This window comes from Heterodontus francisci, chromosome 7 (genome assembly GCF_036365525.1).
Source record: "Heterodontus francisci isolate sHetFra1 chromosome 7, sHetFra1.hap1, whole genome shotgun sequence".
Classification (NCBI taxonomy): domain Eukaryota; kingdom Metazoa; phylum Chordata; class Chondrichthyes; order Heterodontiformes; family Heterodontidae; genus Heterodontus; species Heterodontus francisci.
The window spans coordinates 69,700,151-69,724,830 of record NC_090377.1 but is presented as its reverse complement, the minus strand read 5'-3'; the positions used below and the strand labels follow the sequence as shown (position 1 = coordinate 69,724,830).

The window sequence follows — 24,680 nt, the reverse complement described above, 5'->3', positions numbered from 1 at the left end:
TTCTCTGCTGACGGGGGTGGTACCAGGTGATTGGAGGGTGGCAAATGTTGTGCCCCTGTTCAAGAAAGGGAATAGGAACAACCCTGGGAATTACAGGCCAGTTAGTCTTACTTCGGTGGTAGGCAAGTTGATGGAAAAGGTGCTGAGGGATAGGATTTCTGAGCATCTGGAAAGACACTGCTTGATTCGGGACAGTCAGCACGGTTTTGTGAGGGGTAGGTCTTGCCTCACAAGCCTGATTGAATTCTTTGAGCAGGTGACCAAGCAAGTGGATGAGGGTAAACCAGTGGATGTGGTGTACATGGATTTTAGTAAGGCATTTGATAAGGTCCCCCATGGTAGACTTATGGAGAAAGTCAGGAGGCATGGGATAGTGGGGAATGTGGCCAGTTGGATTAAGAATTGGCTAACTGATAGAAGGCAGAGAGTGGTCTTAGATGGTAAATACTCAGCCTGGAGCCCAGTTACCAGTGGCGTGCCGCAGGGATCAGTTCTGGGTCCTCTCCTGTTTGTGATTTTTATTAACGACTTGGATGAGGAAGTCGAAGGGTGGGTCAGTAAATTTGCAGATGATACAAAGGTTGGTGGAGTTGTGGATACCGAGGAGGGCTATTGTCGTCTGCAAAGGGACTTGGATAGGTTGCAGTGCTGGGCTGAAAAGTGGCAGATGGAGTTTAACCCTGAAAAGTGTGAGGTCGTCCATTTTGGAAGGACAAACACGAATGCAAAATACTGGGTTAACGGTAGGGTTCTTGGGCATGTGGAGGAGCAGAGAGACCTTGGGGTCTATGTGCATAGATCGTTGAAAGTTGCAACTCAAGTGGATAGGGCTGTGAAGAAGGCATATGGGGTGTTAGCGTTCATTAGCAGAGGGATTGAATTTAAGAGCCGTGAGGTGATGATGCAGCTGTACAGGACCTTGGTAAGGCCTCATTTGGAGTACTGTGTGCAGTTCTGGTCGCCTCATTTTAGGAAGGATGTGGAAGCCTTGGAGAGGGTGCAGAGGAGATTTACCAGGATGTTGCCTGGAATGGAGAATAAGTCTTACGAGGAAAGGCTGAACATTCTAGGCCTCTTCTCATTAGAACGGAGAAGGATGAGGGGTGACATGATAGAGGTTTATAAGATGATCAGGGGAATAGATAGGGTAGACAGTCAGAAACTTTTTCCCCGGGTGGAGCAAAGCGTTACAAGGGGTCATAAATTTAAGGTGAAGGGTGGGAGATATAAGGGGGATGTCAGGGGAAGGTTCTTTACCCAGAGAGTGGTCGGGGCATGGAATGCCTTGCCTGGGGAAGTTGTTGAGTCAGAAACTTTAGGGACTTTCAAACGGCTTTTAGATAGGTATATGGATAAAGGAGAATGATGGGGTATAGATTAAATTGTCCTTGACAGAGGACAAAGGATCGGCACAACATCGTGGGCCGAAGGGCCTGTTCTGTGCTGTATTTTTCTATGTTCTATGTTCTATAAGATGATTAAGGGGATTGACAAAGTAGACGTAGAGAGGATTCTTCCTCTTGTGGGGCAATCTAGAACGAGAGGTCATAGTTTTAGGATAATGGGTAGCAGATTTAAAACAGAGATGAGGAGAAATTACTTCTCTCAAAGGGTCATGAATCTGTGGAATTCACTATCCGAGAGTGCGGTGGATGCTGCGATATTGAATAAATTTAAGGAGGAGATAGACAGATTTTTAATTAGTAAAGGGTTGAAGGGTTATGGAGAGTGGGCAGGAAAGTGGAGTTGAGGCCAAGATGAGATCAGCCATGATCGTATTGAATGGCGGAGCAGGCTTGAGGGGCTGAATTGCCTACTCCTGCTCCTAGTTCTTATGACCGTATGACCTTAGGAGCAGCCGCATCCAAAATGTCTGCCACACACAATGCCTGGAAGCCACATCGCCACCGACCAGACAATGTCCCCAAAAACCCATCTTTGTATTGCACACCCACTTCATCATGATGGTGTGTTAATGCCCTCAAAACAATGGGATCATACAAATCAGAGTGCTATCATGAACCATCTCATAACGTTGAAGGTTAATCAGTACAGAAGTCACCCAGGTGAGCCCCATAGTGAAACTATTGGCACGGCATCGTCCGCACGCGTCCGCTCCTATGGGGTGGTTCCCCCTGTGGCTACGGCAGAGGTGGAGGCAGGCTGCTCGTTTGTGCCTGGATGCGGCTGAGATGCCTGTACTTGGCATCAAGTGGGGACACCGCCACAGGCTGCCCACCTACATTGATGGAGGGGCAGTCTCAATTGCGGGGCCTTGCTTTATAGATGGTGCCTCAGTCAGATGGGCCAAGGGGGTAGCAGATGACGACGGTTCCCTGTGAGGGGTGGCCCCCTTGACATCATCTCTGAGTGCCCCAGTCCTTTCATCAATGCAACTGACTGCTCAATGCTACAGAACGTGGCATGCATTCTGTGTATGGCAGTGCAATGTTTCTGCATCCACTCAGCATGATTCCGTGTATGGTTCTACATCAGGTTGGCCACTCTTTCAATGGAGAAGCACATGCACTCATATGCCTGAGACATTTTGGAACACATCTCATGAATGGACTGCTCAATTCTCTGCCCAAAGTTCCACACTGCTTCAGGGAACTCCAACATTTGGGCATATGTCTCCTGCTGCTGCTCCAGAAAGATCCGCCTTGTAGGTAATCACCGAGGCTCTGCAACTCCATCAAGCTGAACATGACTGAAGCTGTCCTCCTTTCTCCGAGGGGGAATGCCCACAACTGCCTCTGCCTCTGTCACCTCCTCCTGCTTACATGTGAAGTGCTGGTCACCTTGGGCTGGATTTTATGCAGGAGGCGGGGCCGACAGCACAGTGGTATCCTGAGGTGGCTCCTCCACAACTGGACCTGTGGGAGACATAAGGCATTGGTTAGGAAAGCTCTCCTTTGTCAGTAGCTGCTTACGCAGAGATTCAGCAGCCCATAAAAGCTTATGCATAGGCATGTACAACACAAACAAGGATGTAGCTCCATCCCCATCACATGAAAATGGTAACAGGCTTTAACCCTTTTTCAGACGGACACTAATCTCGCCTTTGCCGACTTCCTGCCAAGTTGCCACCCTAGCAATTTCGAGGGCCTCCTCCTCCATGGTCGGCAGAATAGCAATATGCACAATTCTACCACTGATGCACCCCTTTCTCACATGTTGTGCGTTCATTTTTCTTGCAAAAGTCAAGACTTTTGCCTTCAAGGTGCTTGCCTTCACTGCATCCTGCAGCTCACTCACATGGGATGTCCATGGTTCCAGTGTCACCGCCTCCACAAGTGCTTGTGGTGTGAGCATTGCCCATGGCTCAAGAGTGCACCTGGGCACACATATCTTCACTGTTCCTGAGCACTGTGCACCCTCAAGCTGCTCTGCTACAGGTGTGCTGGGGACTCCAGTAGTGGAGATCTGTCATCTGGGTCTACCATTGCACTCCCTTGCCAGACCTCAGAAGGTCTTCCTGCACTTCCTGCAATGTACCCATGTCCTGCTGACTAAATTGTGACTGCTCACCTCATGAACCACCTCCTGCCATGCCTGCTTTGTCTAGCTATCTAGCCTACTCCTGACACTCTAGAAACAGGATGTTCCTCCGGGCTGCCACTGCCTCTCATAGCACCTCCAGGCAGGCGTTGACAAATGATGGGGCTGCCTTTCCATGGGTGGATGTCATGCTGCTGCTCTGCTGTATTCAGCTCTGCCATTGTCTAGGATGCTAACATTCACAATTATGGCTGCTGGGTGTTCTTTAATTCCGGTCCGCCATGGCTACATCCCACCACCTCAATGCTTCCGCCCCCTACTTGGATGATGAACGTGCCAGTGGGCCACTAATTGGCTGCCTCCTTCAAAATACCATTTGACATCCAGCAGCAATGTCAAGCGGGGTCAGGACCCAGAAATGGTCCAGTTGTCAGGTTCCCGACTCTGGAGTGAAAATTCGGCCCAATATGTCCTAGAACTAATAAGTGGGCATGTTTTATTAGATTTAGTAATAAGCAATGAGCCAGATTTAGTTAACAGCCTAATGGTGCATAAACAATTATCTAATACCGATCATGATACAATCAAATTTAATGTAGTGTTTGAAAGGGAAAAACACAAAACAGCTGCTAAAATTCTAGACTTGGGTAAGGCTGACATCAATGCGATGAGACAGAGACTATCCACAGTAAACTGGGCAAGTCTGTTAATGGGTAAAATGACAGAACATCAGTGGGAAGGTTCAAAAATAATTTAATATAATACAATTTATACCCTTAAGGACTCTACTTGCCAAAAAAACAACCATGGACGACTAAAGAGGTAAGAGACAGCATAAATCTAAAAGAAAAAGCATACAAAAATACAAAAAATAGTACAGATCCTGATAAACGGGGAAGATACAAAGCAACAGGTGATAAACAGGTAGTAAGAACCACAAAAAGGGAGTATCAAAAGAAATTTGCAAGTTATATCAAAATCAACACAAGCATTTTTGCAACTATATTAGGAAAAAGAAGGTGGTCGGGAGCAATGGGGCCCCTTGACACCTAACAGTGATATTGTCAATGAAAATAAAGAAAAGGCGTACAAGTTAAATAATTACTTTGCCTCAGTATTTACATTAGAAGAAGAGGTCAGCATGCTGGAAATCTCAAGGAAACTAGTATTGAATCAGGAACAAGAACTCACCAAAATTAACATAAGCAACATAACAGCAATGAAGAAAATAATGACACTTGCTATCTACGACGGTGGTAGAAGCGGAGACGATCAATAATTTCAAAAGGAAATCGGCACTTGAGAGAAACAAACTTCCAGGGCTACGGGGATAGAGCAGGGGAATGGGACGGACTGGATTGGTCTACAGAAAGCAGGCATGGACTTGATGGGCCGAATGGTCTCCTTCTATGCCATAATGACTTTATCGCTCGCTGGCCTGAATTTTTCCGCAGCGCCAGGACCCTGATGTCGCGGTTAAAAAGCGGTTACCAAGGACACACTTTCCGGCAGCGGAACTTGCTCAGCAATTTTACCACAGGTGGCCTCCAAATTGGCTGCCTGTGGGCCTGCCATTCGGCAGGCTCCTGATGCTGCCAACTCAATCAGAAGGCCAGTAGCTGTGAAACCTGAGCAACACCATTGGAAGAGATGATTGCTGCTGAGGTTTGCAGGAGACCTCAGAATCTGACCAGGTAAGTGAAAAAAAAATTTAAAAGTCACCTGGCTGAGTGTTGGTGGGGAAACCCCTCCAGGAAGATGGCTGGAACCATGGGGCCTGCCTTCCCTGCCCACTGGCCCTCAATTGGGCCTTTAATTATGGTAATCAGCTGCCCACCTCCTTGGAACAGGTAGCCTCTCCACTTCCAATCCCGCTGTGGGAAGATGCCCTGGTGGCAGGACCGCATTGAGGAGTCAATCCTGGTGACCGGTAATATCCTTGCCTATGACTCTGTAAAGAGTGACAAACCCTCTGGATCAGATGGTTTCCATCCCAGAGTTGTAAAGGAAGGAGGTGAGAAGATTGCAAATGCCCTAACTATATATTCCAAAACTCTGATTCAGGAACCGTTCTGTTAGATTGGGAAATTCCCAATGTCACTAGATGATAGAGAAAAACCAGGAAATAATAAACAGTTAACCTAATTCTGTTGATGGCAAATTGCTAGATTTTATAATTAAGGGTAGGGTGATTGAACACCTTGAAAATTTTCAGCTGATCAAAGAGAGCCAACATGAATTTGTAAAGGACAGGACACGCCAATTTTACAGCCACCGATTGCACCTCATGCGCCTTTGGAACTCCATATGGAGTTCTGAGGTGAGAACCTGGTGGGGAGGGAGGTGGAATAAAAGTTTCAGAGCGGGAGGGGTGGGGGAGCGGGGAAAACAATTTTTATTGGCTGTGGGGATGGTGGGAAGGTGTTGAAGGTCAAAGGGAACAAACTGTAGGGGAAAGTTCGGGATATCAAAATAAGTTTATTATGGGGGGAAGAGGGCAATTAATATATAAATTACCCATTGCGGGGTGGGAGATGGGATTTAGAATGAAAATAACATTTTATTGTTATTTCCCGGCGACCAGGACCTTTAAATATTGAAATGTTACTGAAGGGCTTGAAGCCCTTTAAATAGCGCGGAACCTGCGCGATGGCGCTGGACGCCATTGCCGGGCACGCGGCGGCCACCCCCTCTATGTCATCGGGCCACCGCTCCGCCCCTCCATTTAAATGAGCCCCCGGGGTGTAATATCGTTGGGGCTCGGCGGCGGCACATCTGTGTTGGAAGGCTGCCGAGTTCAAAGTGCGCCGCCGCGGAGCATGGCGCCCTAATAAAATCTAGCCCTATATATAAATTTAAATTCCCCATGATTATTGCCATACCTTTCTGACAAGCACCCATTATTTCTTCCTTTATACCCTGTCCTACTGTGGTTACTGTTATAGGGCCTGTACACCACTCCCACAAGTGATTTCTTGCCTTTATCATTTCTTATCTCGACCAAACCTGGTTTCCTGAACTTAATTCATCCCTCTCTATTGTGTTAATAACATCATTAATTAACAGAGTCACCCCTCCACCTTTTCCTAGCTTCCTGTCCTTCCTATATGTCATTTACCCTTCAATATTCAGGACCCAATCTCTGTCATCCTGCAGCCATGTCTCTGTAATGGCTATCAGATCTTATTTATTTATTTCTGTTTGCACTATCAGTTTATCTGTTTTGTTTTGAATGCTGCTTGCTTTCAGATACAGAGCCTTCAGTTTTGTCCTTGTATTATCTTTGTAACCTCTAGCCTTGTCCGCTGATTTACTCTTAGATTTGTACTCGGTTCCTTCCTGTCACAGTCTGTTTATCTTTTCCCATATTAATACCTTTCTCTCTTGCCTTGTCTCTACTCTTTGATTTACTATATCTTCCCAAATTTGATCCCTTGCCCCTACTATTTAGTTTAAAACCCTCTTTACTTCTCTAGTCATGCAGCTCGCTGGAACACTGGTTCCAGTATAGTTCAGGTGTAGACTGTCCCAATGGTATAGCCCTCACTTTCCCCAGTACTGGTGCCAGTGCTCCACGAACCGGAACCCATGTCTACCACGCCAGTCTTTGAGCCACGCATTCATTTCGCTAATCTTATTTTCCCTACTTCAATTTTCACATGAATCAGGTCATAATCCAGAGATTATTACCTTTGAGGTTCTGCTTCTTAATTTGGTGCCTAGATCCTCATATTGTGACAGAAAACCCACATGCCAAATGGAAAAATATTAATTTTGTCGTATGGAACTCTGCCTAAGACTTTTTACTGGACATTACAAATAACTTTTTAAAAACAGAACACAACAGCTAAAGATGGCCATGCACAATTTTCATCTGAGAAGCCAAAGGCCGGCTGAGAGACAGAGGTAATTACCCCGTCTAGCTAGAACAATAGGGGTGTGCTCTGATTCAGTTACCTAGAATGGTTTTTGTCAATAGTGGTCGGCAAGCCATCTACACCCATTGACTTTGAAAGAGCCAGAATGACTGCCTTCTGGAACAAAGTGTCCAGGTAACTTGCACTACTTCACACTTCTCCAGATTGAATTCCATTTGTCATTTTTCTGCCCAACTGACCCGTCCATTGATATCTTCCTGCAATCTACAGCTTTCTTCCTCACCATCAACCACAAGAACAATTTTTGTATCATATGCAATTCTTAATTATGCCCCTACATTTAAGTTTAAATCATTGATATATGCCACAAAAAGCAAGGAATCTAGTACTAAGCCCTGTAAAATCTTACTGGAAACAGCCTTCTTATCACCTGTCGACCATGACCCTTTGCTTCCTGCCACTGAGCCAACTATGGATCCCAACTTGCCACCTGCCCTTCGATCCCATGTGCCATTACTTTGCTGACTTGCCATGTAGGACCTTGTCAAAATCCGACATCAAATGCACTACCTTCATCGACCATCCTTGTTATCTCCTCAGAATATTCACCAAGTTAGTCAGACACAACCTTACCTTAACAAATCCATGCTGACTGCCCTTGATTAATGCATGCCTTTCTAAATGACGATTTATACTGTCCCTCAGAATTTTTCCAATACCTTACCCACCAGCAAGGTTAGGATGACTGGCCCATAATTACTTGGTCACTCCCTTCTTCCCTTTTTAAACATTAGTACAATTAGCAGTCCTCCGGCATCACACCTGTAGCCAGAGGATAGAAAAATGATGGCCAGAGCCTCCAGTCTTTCCTCCCTTGCTTCTCTTAGCAGCCTGGGATACATTTCAGCTGAGCCTGATGATTTATCTACTTTCAAAGATGCTAATTTACTTAATATTTCCTCTCTCATTATATTTATCACACAAAGTATTTCACAATCCTCCTCAACTTAATTGTTTGCATTGTCCCCCTTTTATTGTGAAGACAGATGCAAAATATTCATTAAGGGCCATGCCCATGTCTTCCACCCCCATACACAAGTTACCTTTTTGACCTCTAAACATCCCTACTCTTTCCTGAGTTATCCAATTGCTCTTTATGGATTTATAATACATCTTTGGGTTTTCCTCAATTTTACTTGACAATGCCTTTTCATCCCCTTCCTTTATTTTCCTAATTTCCTTTTTAATTTCTATATTCCTGTTGGCTTTCTGCAATATTGAGCTCTCGGTACCTGGCATAAGCTTCCCTTTTTTGTTTTATTCTACTCTGTATGTTCTTTGACATCCAGTAGGATCTAGTTTTGGGTATTGCACCCTTTTTCTTTCTGGGAACATATTTGTTTGGAACCCTCTGTATCTCCTCCTTGAATGCCTCCCATAGCTCTGACACTGATTTGCCTTCAAGTAGCTGTTTACTTTTGCCAATCACATCTCAGTTTAGTTAAACTGGCCTTTCACCAATTTAAAACTTTTACTCTTGGTCTATCTTTGTCCTTTTCCATAACTATGCTAAAATTAACTGAAGTATGATGACCACCGCCTAAATGCTGTCCCACTGATACCCCTTCTATCTGCCCCGCTTTATTTTCTAAAACTAAATCCAGAACTGCCCCGACTCCTGTTCGGTTTGCTATGTACTTGCGAAAAAAAGTTCTCCAGAATGCATTTTAAGAATTCTGTGCCTCTATGCCTTTTACACTGATTTTATGCCAGTTAATACGAGGGTAGTTGAAATCCCCTAACATTACTGCCTTATTGTTTCTGCAATTCTCAGCAATTTGCTTACATTCTATCTCCCTCTGACTGGGGGTCTATAGTAGTGTGATTTCCCCTTTTTGTTCCTCAGTTCAAGCCACATGACCTCATTCGATGCTCCTTTTAGCATATCATCTCTGCTCAAAGCTGTGATTATTTCTTTAATCAATATTATGATCCACCCTCTTTTTTATCCCCTTTCAATCCACCTGAAAACCCTGTAACTGGGAATTTTAAGCTACTATTCCTGCCCTTTAAGCCATGCTTCAGTATGATATCATACTTCCAAGTGTTTATCTGTACCCTCAGCTCATCTGCCTTATTCACTAGACTTCTTGCATTGAAGTATGTACCACTAATCACTGAACAACTCCTTTGTTGTCTATCTTCTTGGCTTTGTGTTCTCTGCCTTCCATACTCGCTTACTAATCTTCTGCCTTCCATTTCCAGCTTTGCTTCTCTCCCTTCTGAATCTACACTCAGGTTGCCATTCCCTGGTCAAGCTAGTTTAAATCCTTCCCAACAGCACTAGCAAAACTCCCCACCACAGTATTGGTCCTGCCAGTGTTGAGGTACAACCCGTCCGGCTTATACAGGTCTCATCTCCCCCAGAACTGGTCCCAATGTCCCAGGACTCTAAAGCCTTCCCTCCTGCAAAATCTCTCCAGCCACACATTCATCTGCATTATCCCCCTATTCCTTTACTTACTAGCGTGTGGCACCGGGGTAATCTAGAGGCTACTACCTTTGAGGTCTTACTTTTTAAATTTTGTTCCAAGCTACCTAAAATCTGCCTGCAGGACCTCATCCCTCTTTCTACCTATATCATTGGTACTAATATGGACCACAACATCTGGCTGTTCACCCTCCCCTCTCAGAATGCTCTGCAGCCACTCTGATATCCTTGACCCTGGTACCATGAAGGCAACATACCATCCTGGAGGCACACCTTCTATTTCAGTGCTGTGGTGGAGACAGAAACCTGATTGGAGTTGTGGGAAACATGGGCATGGAGTTGAGAGATGGCAACACATTTCAGGACTTTGGAGAGGAAAGGAGGGTTGGAGATGAGGCAGTAGTTTGCAAGAACAGAGGGATCAAGGGTAGGTAATGATGGCAGATTTGAAGGGGAGGGAGACAGTATCTGAGGCGAGGCAACTGTTAACAATGTCAACTACAATGGGGGCCAGGAAGGGAAGATGAGTGGTTGGCAGTTTGGTGGGAATAGAGTTGATATTTACTCGTGTCTTTTGTTTTGTGCGTTTTACTGTTTCACTGGACCACCTTCTCCAAATCTTGATTCCTAATTTGCCCTTTTATCTGAACTAGGTCCACTATGATTCATGATTAACAAGAGATTCTAGACAGACTTCCTTGGGCTTTTGCATAACTAGCTGCAGCCTACTTTGGTTCAAGAAATTGAAGCTTCATTAGCGATTTTGGAGCTCATCTCAGCAGAAAGTTATGAAATAATCAGGGATTGGAAATCCATGTTGGTGAGCCAACTGATCAAGTTTTAAATGGTTTGCAATGAATTAGGACAACTGGATTAATAGCTACTTTTTTCTAATTGGTGTTCCTCACCTGGTCAAAGTTCCTTCCTATTACACTTGAGAAACATTGAAAAACTGTTGATGCTTTACAAGATACAGAGATTTTAATCTGACCCTTTTTTGATAGCCAAGGCATTTGGAGGATGTTGCCATGGCATAGAGATGAGCAAATTCCTGAAGATAGAGAAGTTTGTAAGTATTACAATCTCAGACATTTTTCCCAAGAGATTGTAGATCTTGATTAGCTTCCTGAATGTGTTTTCAGATCAAGGTTGACCCTGGACATCAGGTGCCTTGTTCAAGGAAACAATCACAGCTGCAACATTTGCATATTTATCTTTGTTGAGTTGGTACAGCCTCTGAGGACCAATCAATTAGTAACAGTGACAAAGTATACGACAGGTTTTCTGTATCTCCAGGATTATTATCAATTATAAGAAATTTGCTCTTCTTTGTATTGTGTTGTGAGATATTTAACGATTTAACACCTCATCCAAAGAACATAATTTCTCCCTTATTGTTGCATTGAAATATCAGCCTAGATTATGAGCTCACGTGTCATTAGAGGCCTTATGATGAGCAATCAAATAAAATGCAGAACAAACCTCCATACTGTCATGTTTCATTAACTTTGCAATCTGAAAAAAGTGCTGGAAAATGATTTTAAACACTGCTCAAAAGTAAAAATACTTCCAAGACACCTATAAACAAAGTTTTTTTTTTAACAAATGTGACCAATGTTTTTACAATGGTTCTGTAATAATTCTGTAAAAATTTGTTAAATATTTTGTAGTATAATTCTGTAGTTGGATGTTGTTTACCACATTAACTTCCATTTGTATTGCATCATAAGAACATTTTATTTCATATACGAATTGTTTGGAAAAAAACAAGGACAAATTAGGGATCCAGATTCAGAGGGATGGTGAAGTGAAAAAAAGTAAAACATAAGGATAAACATAGCAAAAGGATATTTGCTCTTTGTTTTTAATGAGTTATATTCAATTTTGCTTTCAGAACACCCTGCAGCATCAAATAGTGAAATGAAGAAGCTAGCAAACCCAGAGTCAAAAAAGTCTTCTGAGAAACGACAGAACCTGAATGTAAAGAAAAAGCATGTTGAATTCAAGAAAAGTGGCAAGTATATTTTAGCCGTGGGTTCTTCACACAGTATTTTTTGTCACTTGCTTATGCTTATTTTAACCATTTCATTGCTATACTGAATGATTAGTAGTGTTCTGTAACTGTATTAACAACAACAATTGTGTATTGCTGAAAATAGAGACATGTTGTCGAAGCTTTTCGTCTTGCACTCATCAGGGCAATCACAAGAATAACCAATGTAAGGGAAAACAACAACTTATACCGCATGAGAAGAGAGTGCTGATTGGTTGCCAAGTGAACTCTGATTGGTAGAGGCGTTGCCATGGTGCATGCACCAGTTTACAGTGACTGAATTAACTGCCAAGCTTTGTTTAAAATTTTTAAACCAGGCAGCTTGACTCTGATTGGTCAAGGCATTTCCCTGAGGAATGAACCAGGGCTGTCACTTATTTTGTTCAGCTGAAACAGGCACATTGTTTGTACATACTCTTTCTGTCTGCAAAGAACAGAGCCCTGTGTATTAATATATGTAGCTTCCAGTATGTGCAAATGCGCCACACTGCGAGCCCTACTGACAATCTTAAATTGGTTGTCAGCATAATTCTTAGCACACTGTGGATTATTTAGCAAATGTTGGCCAATTGCGGAATCACATCTAATGTTGGACACTGTGTTTTGAGTTTTTCAAGCATGGGTCGGTTGGTTACGGCTCGTACCTTGCCAGTTGCGAACGGCAGAAGGGACATGTTGTTTGATATGATATGCCAGTCTTTGGGACGTACGGCCTATATACGTAGCATCACACTGGCATTGAAATTCATTTATCACATTACTCATTTGTATGATAGGCAGAACGTCTTTTTGGCTTGAGAGCAGCATCCTGTTAGTGGCGATCACCACATGTGCTGCTACTGATTAGTAGCAGCGTGAAACAGCTAGCTATACCTGTTGCTCAAATTTTTGGGATACATTACCCTTCCAGGGTAATTTGAGGTAGACTGGGTACTTTTCAGGGCCGAAAAAGACAGCCTTAGGCTCATTCATAAGTTTGCGCGATATACAGCGAGAAATGATCTGATCTGGGTAGCCATTGTCACGCAGGATATCTTTGATTCTCCCTATTTCAGCATCAAGCTTGCACGGTGAGCAAATAGCTCGGGCCCTATTTACGAGGTTGCCGATAAGGCCAATCTTATAGCGCATGGAACTGTAAGAATTCCAACGTGTGTATTGACCAGTGAAGGTAGGTTTGCAGAAGACCGTGGTAGAGAACACCTTACCAGATTTCTCAACTAGTACGTCAAGGAAAGGGAGCTCATTTGACTGCTCCATTTCAAAGGTGAATTTGAGCGCAGGATGGGGCCCATTAAGACGTGTAAGGAAATTATTGCATGCAGCTGTGGATTTAAATATAGCAAATGTATCATCTACATATCGGAAATATGCAAGAGGTAGGAGGTTATGTGTCATTCCCTCAAAGACACATTTCTCATGGAAACCAGCAAAGATGTTTGCGAGAGCTGGGCCTGGAGGGAATCCCATGGCAGCACCATCTATTTGGGCACACATGGTGTCATTAAAACTGAGCTCAAATCCGCGAGTTGCCAAGTTCATAAGTTCAATGAATACTGATTCACACAATGGTGGTGGGTCTATATCACCATGATATAGTGCTGCAGCACAAATATCTTTGGCTTCCTTAAGTGGTACATTGGTGAATAGGCTAGCAATGCCAAATGAACACATGGACACGGCATTGCAATTGATATGCAAGTCCTGTATGGTCTTCACCGATGTGAAGGAATCTTTCACTGTGTATGTGGAGAACTTGCTCAAAACTGGTTGTAACAATTCACCCAACCATTTAACCAATTCATGTTGTGCAGAACCGGTCATAGATAAGTGCATAGAGGGACATCACTTTTGTGTGTCTTGGGCAGCCCATACATACGCGGACGCAGCGAGCCCTCAGGACGAACCCTGTCATATATATCACCCGGCAGCTCATTGCTGTTACCACAAGTCCAGCAAGCATTTTTTTGGCTTACTTTTGAGCAAGGCTGTCCGGTCATATTGACCGGCAGGTCCGATGGATATGAATTTGGATCCATCGTTAAGAATGGTGTGCATTTTGTTGATATAATCACGCTTGTTAAGGATGACTATTCCCGTCCCTTTGTCAGGTTTACTGATGTGTATGTTCGGGTTGGTCTGAAGACCTCACAACGCTGTCAGACGTTCACGTTGCATGTGGAAATCAGTCATGTCATTCAGAATCCCTCAATATGCGTGTGCTAGGTCAGCGAGGCGCGCTTTCAAGGATTCAGCGTCTTCAGTGGACACTGGTTTGTGGCGGGAAATTTGGTAGTAGAGGAGCTCAAACTCAGCAAAAGTAATACATTTCAAATTGGCACTTGTGGATATTTACTCATGTCTTTTGCTTTGTATTTGTGTGTTTTACTGTTTCACCTGGTGGGGAGAGGTGGGGGCATGGTGGTGATGGTGTTGGTTAGTTCATTTGGCTGGACGGCTGGAGTGCGATGTAGAAAGACACCAACGGCGCGGATTCAGTTCGCATACCGGCTGTGGTAGTTTATGGAGGCCTGCTTGTTCACCTTACCCTATGCTTGTGGAGTGGTGACCCTCAAACCATACATTACCAACTATCTCAAATGGGGAGAGATGCCTATGTTCCTTTCGGACTTCGGCTAGAACAACAACAACTTGTTTTACCTGAACATCTTCTCCAAATCTTGATTCCTAATTTGCCCTTTGAACTAGGTCCACCATGTTTCATAATTAACCAGAGATTCTAGACAGATTTTCTTGGGCTTTTGCATAACTAACTATAGCCTACTTTGGTTCGGGAAATTGAAGTTTCAATAGCTATTTTGGAGCTCATCTCAGCATAAAGTTATGAAATAATCAGAGTTTGCAAATCCATGTTTGTGAGCCAGCTGTTCAAGTTTTAGATGGTTTGTAATATATTAAGATAACCGGATTAATAGCTGCTTTTTCCAGATGGTGTTCCTCACCTGGTCAAAGTTCCTTCCTGTTACTCTTGGGAACCATTGAAAAACTGCTGAGGTACAGAGATTTCACCCTGACCCTTTTTTGACAACCAAGGCATCTGGAGGATTTTGTCTTGGCTTGGAGATAAGCAAATTCCTGGAGCTGAAGTTCATGAGCATTACACAGTCATTTCAAGATTCACCCTGGCTATCAGGTGTTCTTGTTCAAAGAAACAATTACAGCTACAATACTTTCATGTTTATCTTTGTTGAGCTGGTACAGCATTCTGAGGAACCAATCAATCAGCAACAGTGACAAAGTATGCAACTGATTTTCTGCATCTCCAAGATTATTATCAATTATAAGAAATCTTACTCTTCTTTGAATTGTGCATTTAGATCTTTAACTGTTTAATGCCTCATCCAAAGGATATAATTTCCAATAGCACAATTCTCCCTCATTATTGCATTGAAATATCAGAAGATTTCATATCGTTAGAGACCTTCTAACAAGCAATCAAATAAAATGCAGATCAAAAATCCACACGTCTGTGTTCCATTGACTTTGCACACTGTAAAAACTTTGACAAGTTATTTTAACCACTACCCAAAAGCAGTAATACTATTTCCAAAACACCTATGTATATAAATTTTTTAACAAGTGTGGCCTTTTATCTTTAGAGGATATCTGTAATATTCTGTTAAACATTTTTGTGGTGTAATTCTGTAGTTGGATCTTGTTTACCACATTTTAACTTGATTAATTCCATTTGTATTGCACCATAAGAAAAATTTACTTCATATGCAGATAGTTTGGAAAAAAACAGGGGTAAATTAGGACTCAAGAGTTAGTAGGGTGGTGAGGTAAATAAAATTAAAACAAACACATAAATGTAAACACAGCAAAAGGATATTTGTTATTTGTGTTTAATGATTTATATTCTATTTTGTTTTCAGAACATCCTGCACCGTCAAATACTGAATTGAAGAAGTTAACAAACCCAGAGTCAGAAAGGTCTCCTGAGAAACAGCAGAACGTGGATGTTAAGAAACAGCATGTTGAATCCAAGATGAGTGGTAATTATATACTAGCGGTAGATTACTTCATGCAGTATTTTTTGTTACTTGCTTATGCTTATTTCAACCATCTCATTGTTATACTGAAGGCAGAGTAGTGTTCTGTAAATGTATTGACGACAACAATTGCATTGATATAGCCCCTTTGACATAGTAAAATGTCCCAAAGAGCATCACAGGAGTCTTATAAGACACTGAGCCACAAAAGGAGATATTAGGATTCAGACCAAAAACGGTAAAGAGGAAGGTTTTAAAGAGCATATTAAAGGAGGAAAAATAGGTGGAGAAGCGGAGAGCTTAGGGAGGGATTTACGGTGCTAAGCACCCAGGCAGCTGAAGGCGCAGCTGCCAATGGTAATCAGGGATCCATGAGAGGCCAGAATTGAAGAAGCGGAGAGATCTTGGAGGGTTGTAGGATTGAAGGAAGTTACAGTGATAGGAAGGGTCAAGGCCATGGAAGGATTAGAAAACAAGGTAAAGAAATTTAAAATTGAGGCATTGCCAGGCTGGGTGCCGATGTAGGTCAGTGAGCACAGAGGTTATGGGAGAACAGGACTTGTTGAGATTACTATATGGGGAGCAGAGTTTTGGATGAGTTTGAGTTTATGGAGGGTGGAAGATGTGAGGTCAGTCAGGAGAGCATTGTCAATTCTAGAGGTAACAAAGGCATGGATGAGGGCTTCAGCAGCAGATGAACTGAGTTGAGGCGGAGACCGGCGATGTTACGGAGATGGACCTAGGCTGTCTTGGCGATTGAGCGGATCTGTGGTTAGAAGCTCATCTTGGTGTAAAGTAGGATTTCAAGGTTGTAATTGTTCTGGTTCAGCCTCAGAGAGTGACCAGGGAGAGGGAAGAAGTCAGTGGCTGGAGAGTGATCTTGACCCTCTCCCACCCCACCAATAAACACAGAAGTAATTACCTGCCCTTTCCCCCCATAAAACACTTACCTTGTGCTGCCAACCTTCCCCCCCCTCCACCCCCGCCAAAGTTCATCAACCCCCACCAGCGTCCCGAAGGCGCGGGAGTTCACGGACAGCAATATCACTCCGGAACGGACGGCGGGAGTGGGTAAGTAATTAATCAATTTATGTAAATACATTTAAATATTTAAATTTTGCTGTCATTGCCAAGCGGTGGGCCTCTGCTGGAGGCAATTTCCGGCCCCCCACGCCACGACCCCCGACGTCAGGAGGGCTGTAAAATTCAGCCCTTTATGTCTGCAGATAAGTTCTTAAATTCTTAAAGCTTCTGAATCTCTTGTTGTTCTTGCTTATATACCATCATCACCTGTTTTGTTTAAAAAAGCACAAAGAATCCATTTGGCCCAGCCCAGGAGCACAATGGGTTAATTTGTCCAAACATACCTGCCAATTTAGAAACTTAAAATTTCATTTTGCCCAATATATAAATTTACAGTCAGCAATACAAAAGTTGTCTGGTGAAAAGTTGTGTGGGGAGGTGGTGGAGTAGTGGTAATGTCACTGGACGAGCAATTTAGAGGCCCAACCCAGTTCTCTGGGGACATGGGTTTAAATCCCACCACAGCAGATGAAGAAATTTGAATTCAATTAATAAATCTAGAATTAAAAAGCTAGTCTGATGGTGACCATGAAACCATTGTTGTAAAAGCCCATTTGGTTCACTAATGTCCTTTAGGGACAGAAATTTGCTGTCCTTGCCTGGTCTGGCTTACATGTGAGTCCAGACCCACAGCAATGCAGTTGACTCTTAAATACTCTCTAACAAGGGCAATTAGGGATGGGTAATAAATGCTGGCCTAGCCAGTGATGGCCACATCCACATCCCATTAATGAATTTTTAAAAAATTAAATGAAAAAAAGCAGTCAGCAGAAAGGGTTAACTTCTCTGCTTGTTTTCAAGGGGGCGGTGCAAAATATTCTTAGATGCACACAATTGCTTCAATTTACATAACTTTTTTATTTAAATTCTCAATCGTAAAAGAACCAAACTCCATGGGCTGAATTTTTACAGCTCGCCGCTGATCTTGAAGGCACGGCACACGCACGAGAACTGCGCCGCTGAGCCATCACGATATTTAGTGTGGCAGTTCATTTACATGGAGGGGGCAGAATGCCTGTCCCTGATGACGTGGAGGGGGCGGGCGCTCCATCCCCAGCAAAGGCGTCCAGCACCGTTTCTAAAGGGCTTCAGGCCCTTCCAAGGCATTTAATTTTTAAAGGCACAGTTTCTCTAAGCGCAGGCTTGGAGGGCCGAAGGGCCTGTTCCTGTGCTGTAATTATCTTTGTTCTTTGTTCTAAAATTTTAGTCAAAGTTCCAATTCCTTCTTCCACCCCCGCAATGACTAATCAGTTTTTTTGGGGTGAGAGGGCAATTCGAAAACCTTTCTTCTGATCCCGAACTTCCTCCCCGAACTTTAGCCACTTTGACATTCAACCCCTTCCCACCATCCCCTCAACCAATAGCAAGAGTTTTCCCCGCTTTCCCCGCCGTGAAAATTTCACTCTTCCCCCCCCTCCCCACCAGTGTGCCGCCTCAGATCTCCGAATGGAGATCAGAAATCGCGTGAGTTCTGGCAACCAGCTAGAATATCGGCGAGGGACGGCTGTCGCGATGAGGTAAGTAATTATACATTCATTAAAATATATAAAATATTTAAATTAAGTTGCTGTCATTGATTGGCGGGGGGGGGGGGCGCTCCAAGGCCCCGCCACCGGTAAAATGGGGCGGGGCCCTCCCAGCATCGGGGAAGGTGGCGAGCCTCTCCTGGAAATATTTTCCGGGTCCTCCCGCCATGACCCCCAATGTCAGGGTACTGGAAAAATCCAGCCCCATTTTAAACTATTTTGTCCAATTCTTTTTGGAAACTTTTCTTCAACTTTGCCCAAATTTATCCATCGGGATTGAAAACAACAAAGTTCAATCATAACATTATCAACCTAAGAACACAAGAATACAAGAAAGGAAAACATTTCCATCAGGGAAGACAGCAATTGTTTCCAAACTTATCATCTTTTTTATAAGAGGTTTCTAACCCAAGGATTTTTTTTTGGTGTAACCGAGATGAATAAACGAACAGAATCATCTCAAATATCCCAAATTCTAATTCACGCTGTTACAACCGAGGCAGGAGTAATGCACTGTCAGTTCAGTCCCAATACTCCACAGGTCACAGCATGTTATTAAGGTTTTCCCACCTACTGGAATTTAGCCAAAGTAAACACTTGAGTAACCCCCAGAATAAAACAAACCAAACCAGGTATCTTTAGACAACAACAAATTAACTGTTTATTAATAAACTATATCTTAACACAATTAAGATAAACCTATGTCTAAAGACCTTATAACTTCTTATTTAACCTAAGCCTCCCCATGCACACATACAAACATTCAAAAACTAACAATGGTGAACTGATTTTAATATAGTATTTTTAGGATTAAAATAAGTGGCTGGGTTGTAAGTCCTGGTGAGTTATGTTCCTGGTAGGTGAGGTGTCCCAGATTAGAATAATCAGATGCCACTCGAAGTCTCAAGGCTAATTCGACGCAACAGTCTTTTAATAGATAGGCATTCGAAGCACTTCGGTTGCAGTAGGTGTCACACAGTTCTTTTAACAGGGAGTATAGCCACAGGTCTATTTGTATTCTAAAATTGGTAGTTTTTCAGTAGAAACTTTACTGATAATTCCATCAAACACAAACAAATGACAGAGTCCCTCTTGAAGGCAAATGTTCTTTTTTTCCAGAGTTTTTTTTTCTCTCCTTAGGCAATACAGAGCCTGAAGATAAAGGTAGATTTTCCTGCTAAGAGAAATAGACGGCTTCTTCCTTCAGAGCACACTTCGCTGGACTCTAATTCAAACTGGTTGAAACCAGTCTTTATCCAGAGTTAAAAGTTACAGTACACCATGTGACCTCTTTCTCATGCTGTGGCCGAGGAAACAGGTGCAGCTGCTGGCACACTGTGTTCAATCTTAAAGGCATGCTGTTTTTAAACAAAGTCTTAAAGGCACACTGTTTTAAACAGAGGAGAAAAAAACAGTTTCATGACAACACCAATAAACATTTAAAATTCAAAACTGCCATTGCTATATGAGCAAGCCTTATATCCAAAATTAAAGACTCCCCCATACCTTGACATAATAACTTGGAAGTTCATTGTGGCCACAAGTGAAATTCCAGTTTTCCCAACTTAACAGGTTAGTTAATCTCAATAATTGAAACTTAATTCAGACCAATACTTACTAACTAAACACAAAGCAGAATAGCGTGTGCCTTTTTAAAAAAACACTTAATTTGTCTTGTTCTTTCTTCAGGTGCCTTTCCAAATGACTAATTAAACTAAAGAAAAAGTTAGTACTCACAGTTAAATAAAACTGTTACGACCAGGTGAGAAAGGGTCTAGGGATCTTCTTCTGTCTTTACCTGGTCTTACTGTAACAGGGTTTTGTTTTTAAACACACTGTGTTTTGAGCTCCCGCTTTTGTGAATCCTTGTTCACAGCTTTCCAATTATAAGGCAAAGAAACACACCAGATTTTCTCAGGTTTAAAGGAGAACAGTGAAATTTATTAAAACTTAAACTCTAATATGATTGATGCTTACAGATATACGGCACGCCCACGTTAGCATGCACACGCGATATACACATGCAAATAGGGACAGAAAGAGGAGAGGAAAATATAGTAGAGAGGGGTTTGATTGAGGCAATATCAGAAGAGTTTCTTGTTTACTGTGCTTCGAACTCACTTGATTGTAGATAATCTTGCTGGTCGTCGGGGCCCAGTGTTCTTCTTAAACCTTGTTCATGTAGGAGACTTTTCTCTCTTTGAGGTTCATGTGTTCTCACAAGATTCATTTCCGTGGGAAAGAGATGGAGGCAGGCAGGATTGGAGAGGTTCTGCTTCAGTTCCAGGAGCACACGGCTTTCTGAGTTCAAATCCTCTGTTGGAAGTTCAAATTCAAAACAGCCAGCTAGTCATGTAACTTAAACTGGTCTGACCATTTCTTCTGTGTTTGTGGATTCTGCTGTCTTAGCAGTCGAACTGGAATGCTAGCTCCCCGCACCTTCAACATCAGGTAATCAAAATTCCATTGTTGGTTGAATGGGTCAGGGCATGGTCCTTTGTCCCTTGTTTCAACACTGTCTGTTACCATGCAAAAGTCTTTCCAGTCAGAGGCTTGCAATTTTAAGTTTTAATGTTCATGTGGTGAAATAATGTGTGCCTCAGTCTTGGCAGGTGGGGGGTTTGCCTGACAAAAATCTTCAACATTCTTACAGCAAAAAGAGTTAAAGACAGCACTGCAACCTTGCAGCCCTTTAACAGTAGAAAAGGGTACATAATATTTCCCATATCTCCTTTATTTATACTTTTTATCTCTTAAACCAATTTTCAATTCCTGATGTTCGCTACTTAACCTGATTTGGGAAAAAAGTAAGACATGTCTTTAACTTAAACTGCGAAAAAAGCAATAGCAGTTTTTAAGCAAACTGTTTTGAAACGTCAAATTGGATTTCTTCCAGACATCTTCAAGGCTTTTAAGGCTGAACCTTATCTCTTACAAAACAAACTGTTGTGCCTTTTCACTGTTGGAAAACTAACTTTTAAATAAAAATAAAACACGAAATCAGCATCTTTAATTTCAAATTTAATTCAGTTTTTATATCCCATTTCTGGGTGCACAATCTTAAATTGAAATGAACACGCTCAACAATCGCATTCACATTAAAGTGCCAAAAATCTGTGTTAAATTCTCATTCTCGAGCCTAAGGAACACACACAGCTTCAACCAATTCACAACCAACACATGATCCAAGTTTCACACAAAAGGTATGTATTGAGAGGACAAGTAACAAATCTATGCCTCTAATGTCACCAGCCAGACTAAAAAGAGTTAATGACTTTTAGCTTCTGCAGAAAGGAGCACAGGCATACACAGAGATAAGAACATTTATTCATGGAAGCTTCCAACATCAAAACACAAACATACTGAAAACAAAATTCAGTTGCCATTCTCTTAAAAACAGAACATGACACATACACACATTCATTTCTCACAGCAGTTTTTGACTTTTGCTGTGAGCCTTTTTAACTTATTTTTTTCCTCTTAGCCATTTTCCCTATTCCAGGATTTTCTTTTATTTTTGAACTGTCTCTGGTATGCCATGAGCAAAACAGCTTTTAGCAAACCAGGGCGGCAGGTAGTAGCTTGCTCATTCTTAATAATGGCTTTCGTTATGACAGCAACAGGGACTGATGTATCTTTTGGGGGTGGAGGGGCAGGGTGGTGTAATAACAGGAACAGTGGGAGATGGTACTTCTGGAGGGCCCCTCATTTTGGTCATCTCCAACCATTTACTATGTTGGGCATAATTGGGGGATCTCTTCATCATCAAACACACAAGCATTCAGATCATCCTCCCGTTGTAAGAGGATCTCGACTCCTCTTTCAGAGAGTAGCTCACCTCCTCTTGTAATGGCAGACACCAGAGCTTGCTGCCTACCTAACTTCCCTTTTAGTTCGTAAATTTTCAGCTCACACTGAGTATGGTCTGCCTCTCGGTGGCAGTGATTAAGTTTCGCATTCTCCCTAGTACAAGTATTCAATTCTTCCTTCTGCTGCTCGCATTTAACCATTAGTGAATTAACCTCTAAGCAAGTAAAGCTTTGTAGCTGCAATGTTGCTGCGTTTTGCTACATGTCTATATTTAAACTTTGGGCTTGTTTTTCCAATCGCTTTTTCTCCTGATCTTTCTGCTTTTGTTGTGCCCAGTCGTCACATTTATTAGTGTAGTGAAGCATTCCATAGGCAAGTAGATCTCTGGTCATTTCTGTTTTCAACTTTTCATCATCCAGTCTCCCTTGAATGAACACAACTACTTTGTCAAAGGGAGCTCTCAGCCCCTTTGTTAAACATTCTGTCAAACAGATCTGGACCTCGCTATCTGATACTTTGTCTAATTTCTCTTTGTATGTAGACAGAATATTATTATTATTCTTCGCTCACATCTTTTCACTCATCTTTAACTGACTGGCAGGTTCTACTGATTCCACAACCCCAAGGCTTCTCTTCCTTGGTGTGAATGATGGCCGGCCAAACATTACCAAGGTCCCTAATCAGTAACCCCTAATATTCCAAGTACTAGTCTGGTCTGATCTGGGGTGCCAATTGTAACATTTAAAACCTTACTTAAAATTTGTTCTTGGACCAGACAATAAGAATTCAGACAAGGAAGACACCTGATGTAGTGATATCAGGATGATTTATTAAGGCAAAAAGCAATACTTAACAAATCCAACGCAGTCAATATCCTAGTCTGGGTGGCCTGTACTCTCCACCGGCTCTGGTGGCACAGATGGCTCGTGACTCCTCATCTCTTGTCTCTCCCTTTGTCATCTTCAAATCTGTGAGCCGATCCTCTGTTCCTTTATTCTTCATAGCCAGTGGCTCTTTCTGTGCACTGATTGGTTGATTCAAACTTTTCACTGTTTCAATTGTTCCTGCCATTTCGTTTGTCGATGTTTCCGTTTATACTTTAATCATGATCACATGCATAAAACAATGTGTCAGCACACAGACAGTCCATTATAAGGTCCATTGAGGTCGTTAGTTCATACATTTCCTTGTTTTACAACGGAAATTAGAGATAGCATTAGATCCAAGGAAAAGGCATACAAATTTGCCAGAAAAAACAACAGACCTGAGGACTGGGAGCAGTTTAGAGTTCAGCAAAGGAGGACCAAGGGATTGATTAAGAAGGGGAAAATAGAGTACGAGAGTAAGCTTGCGAGGAACATAAAAACTGACTGTAAAAGTTTCAAAAGGTATGTGAAGAGAAAAAGATTGGTGAAGACAAATGTAGGTCCCTTACAGTCAGAAACAGGGGAATTTATTATGGGGAAAAAAGAAATAGCTGACCAACTAAATGCATACTTTGGTTCTGTCTTCACAAAGGAGGACACAAATATCATACCAGAAATGTTGGGGAACACAGGGTTTAGTGAGAGGAGGAACTGAAGGAAATCAGTATTAGTAGAGAAATGGTGTTGGGGAAATTGATGGGATTGAAGGTCGATAAATTCCCAGGGCCTGATGGTATGCATCCCAGAGTACTTAAGGAAGTGGCCCTAGAAATAGTGGATGCATTGGTGGTCATCTTCCAAGATTCAATAGACTCTGGAACAGTTCCTACAGATTGGAGGGTAGCTAATGTAACCCCACTATTTAAAAAGGGAGGTAGAGAGAAAACAGGGAATTATAGACCAGTCAGCCTGACGTCGGTAGTAGGGAAAATTCTAGAATCCATTATCAAAGATTTTATAGCAGAGCACTTGGAGAACAGTGATAGAATCGGACAAAGTCAGCATGGATTTATGAAAGGGAAATCATGCTTGACAAATCTACTAGAATTCTTCGAGAATGTAACTGGTAGAGTTGATGAGGGACAGCCAGTGGATGTGGTTTATTTGGACTTTCAGAAGGCTTTCGACAAAGTCCCGCATAAGAGATTAGCGTGTAAAATTAAAGCACATGGGATTGGGGGTAGTGTATTGTGATGGATAGAAAATTGGTTGGCAGACAGGAAACATAGAATAGGAATAAACGGATTTTTTTCAGAATGGCAGGCAGTGACTAGTGGGGTACCGCAGGGATCGGTGCTAGGACCCCAGCTATTCATGATATATATGAATGATTTAGATGAGAGAACTGAATGTAATATCTCCAAATTTGTAGATGACACAAAACTGGGTGGGAGGGTGA

The 24,680-nt window shown here is 42.5% G+C and overlaps 1 protein-coding gene across 4 annotated transcripts in view; it reads left to right on the top strand.

The window, feature by feature from the left end:
* erich2 (glutamate-rich 2) overlaps positions 1-24,680 on the top strand; it is a 232,441-nt gene that overhangs the window by 132,326 nt on the left and 75,435 nt on the right. For all 4 annotated transcript variants that reach the window (XM_068035365.1, XM_068035364.1, XM_068035362.1 and 1 more), the window contains 2 exons: positions 11,765-11,884; positions 15,820-15,939. In XM_068035365.1, the coding sequence (XP_067891466.1) occupies positions 11,765-11,884; positions 15,820-15,939 (240 nt within the window). The remainder of the gene's footprint in view (positions 1-11,764; positions 11,885-15,819; positions 15,940-24,680) is intronic.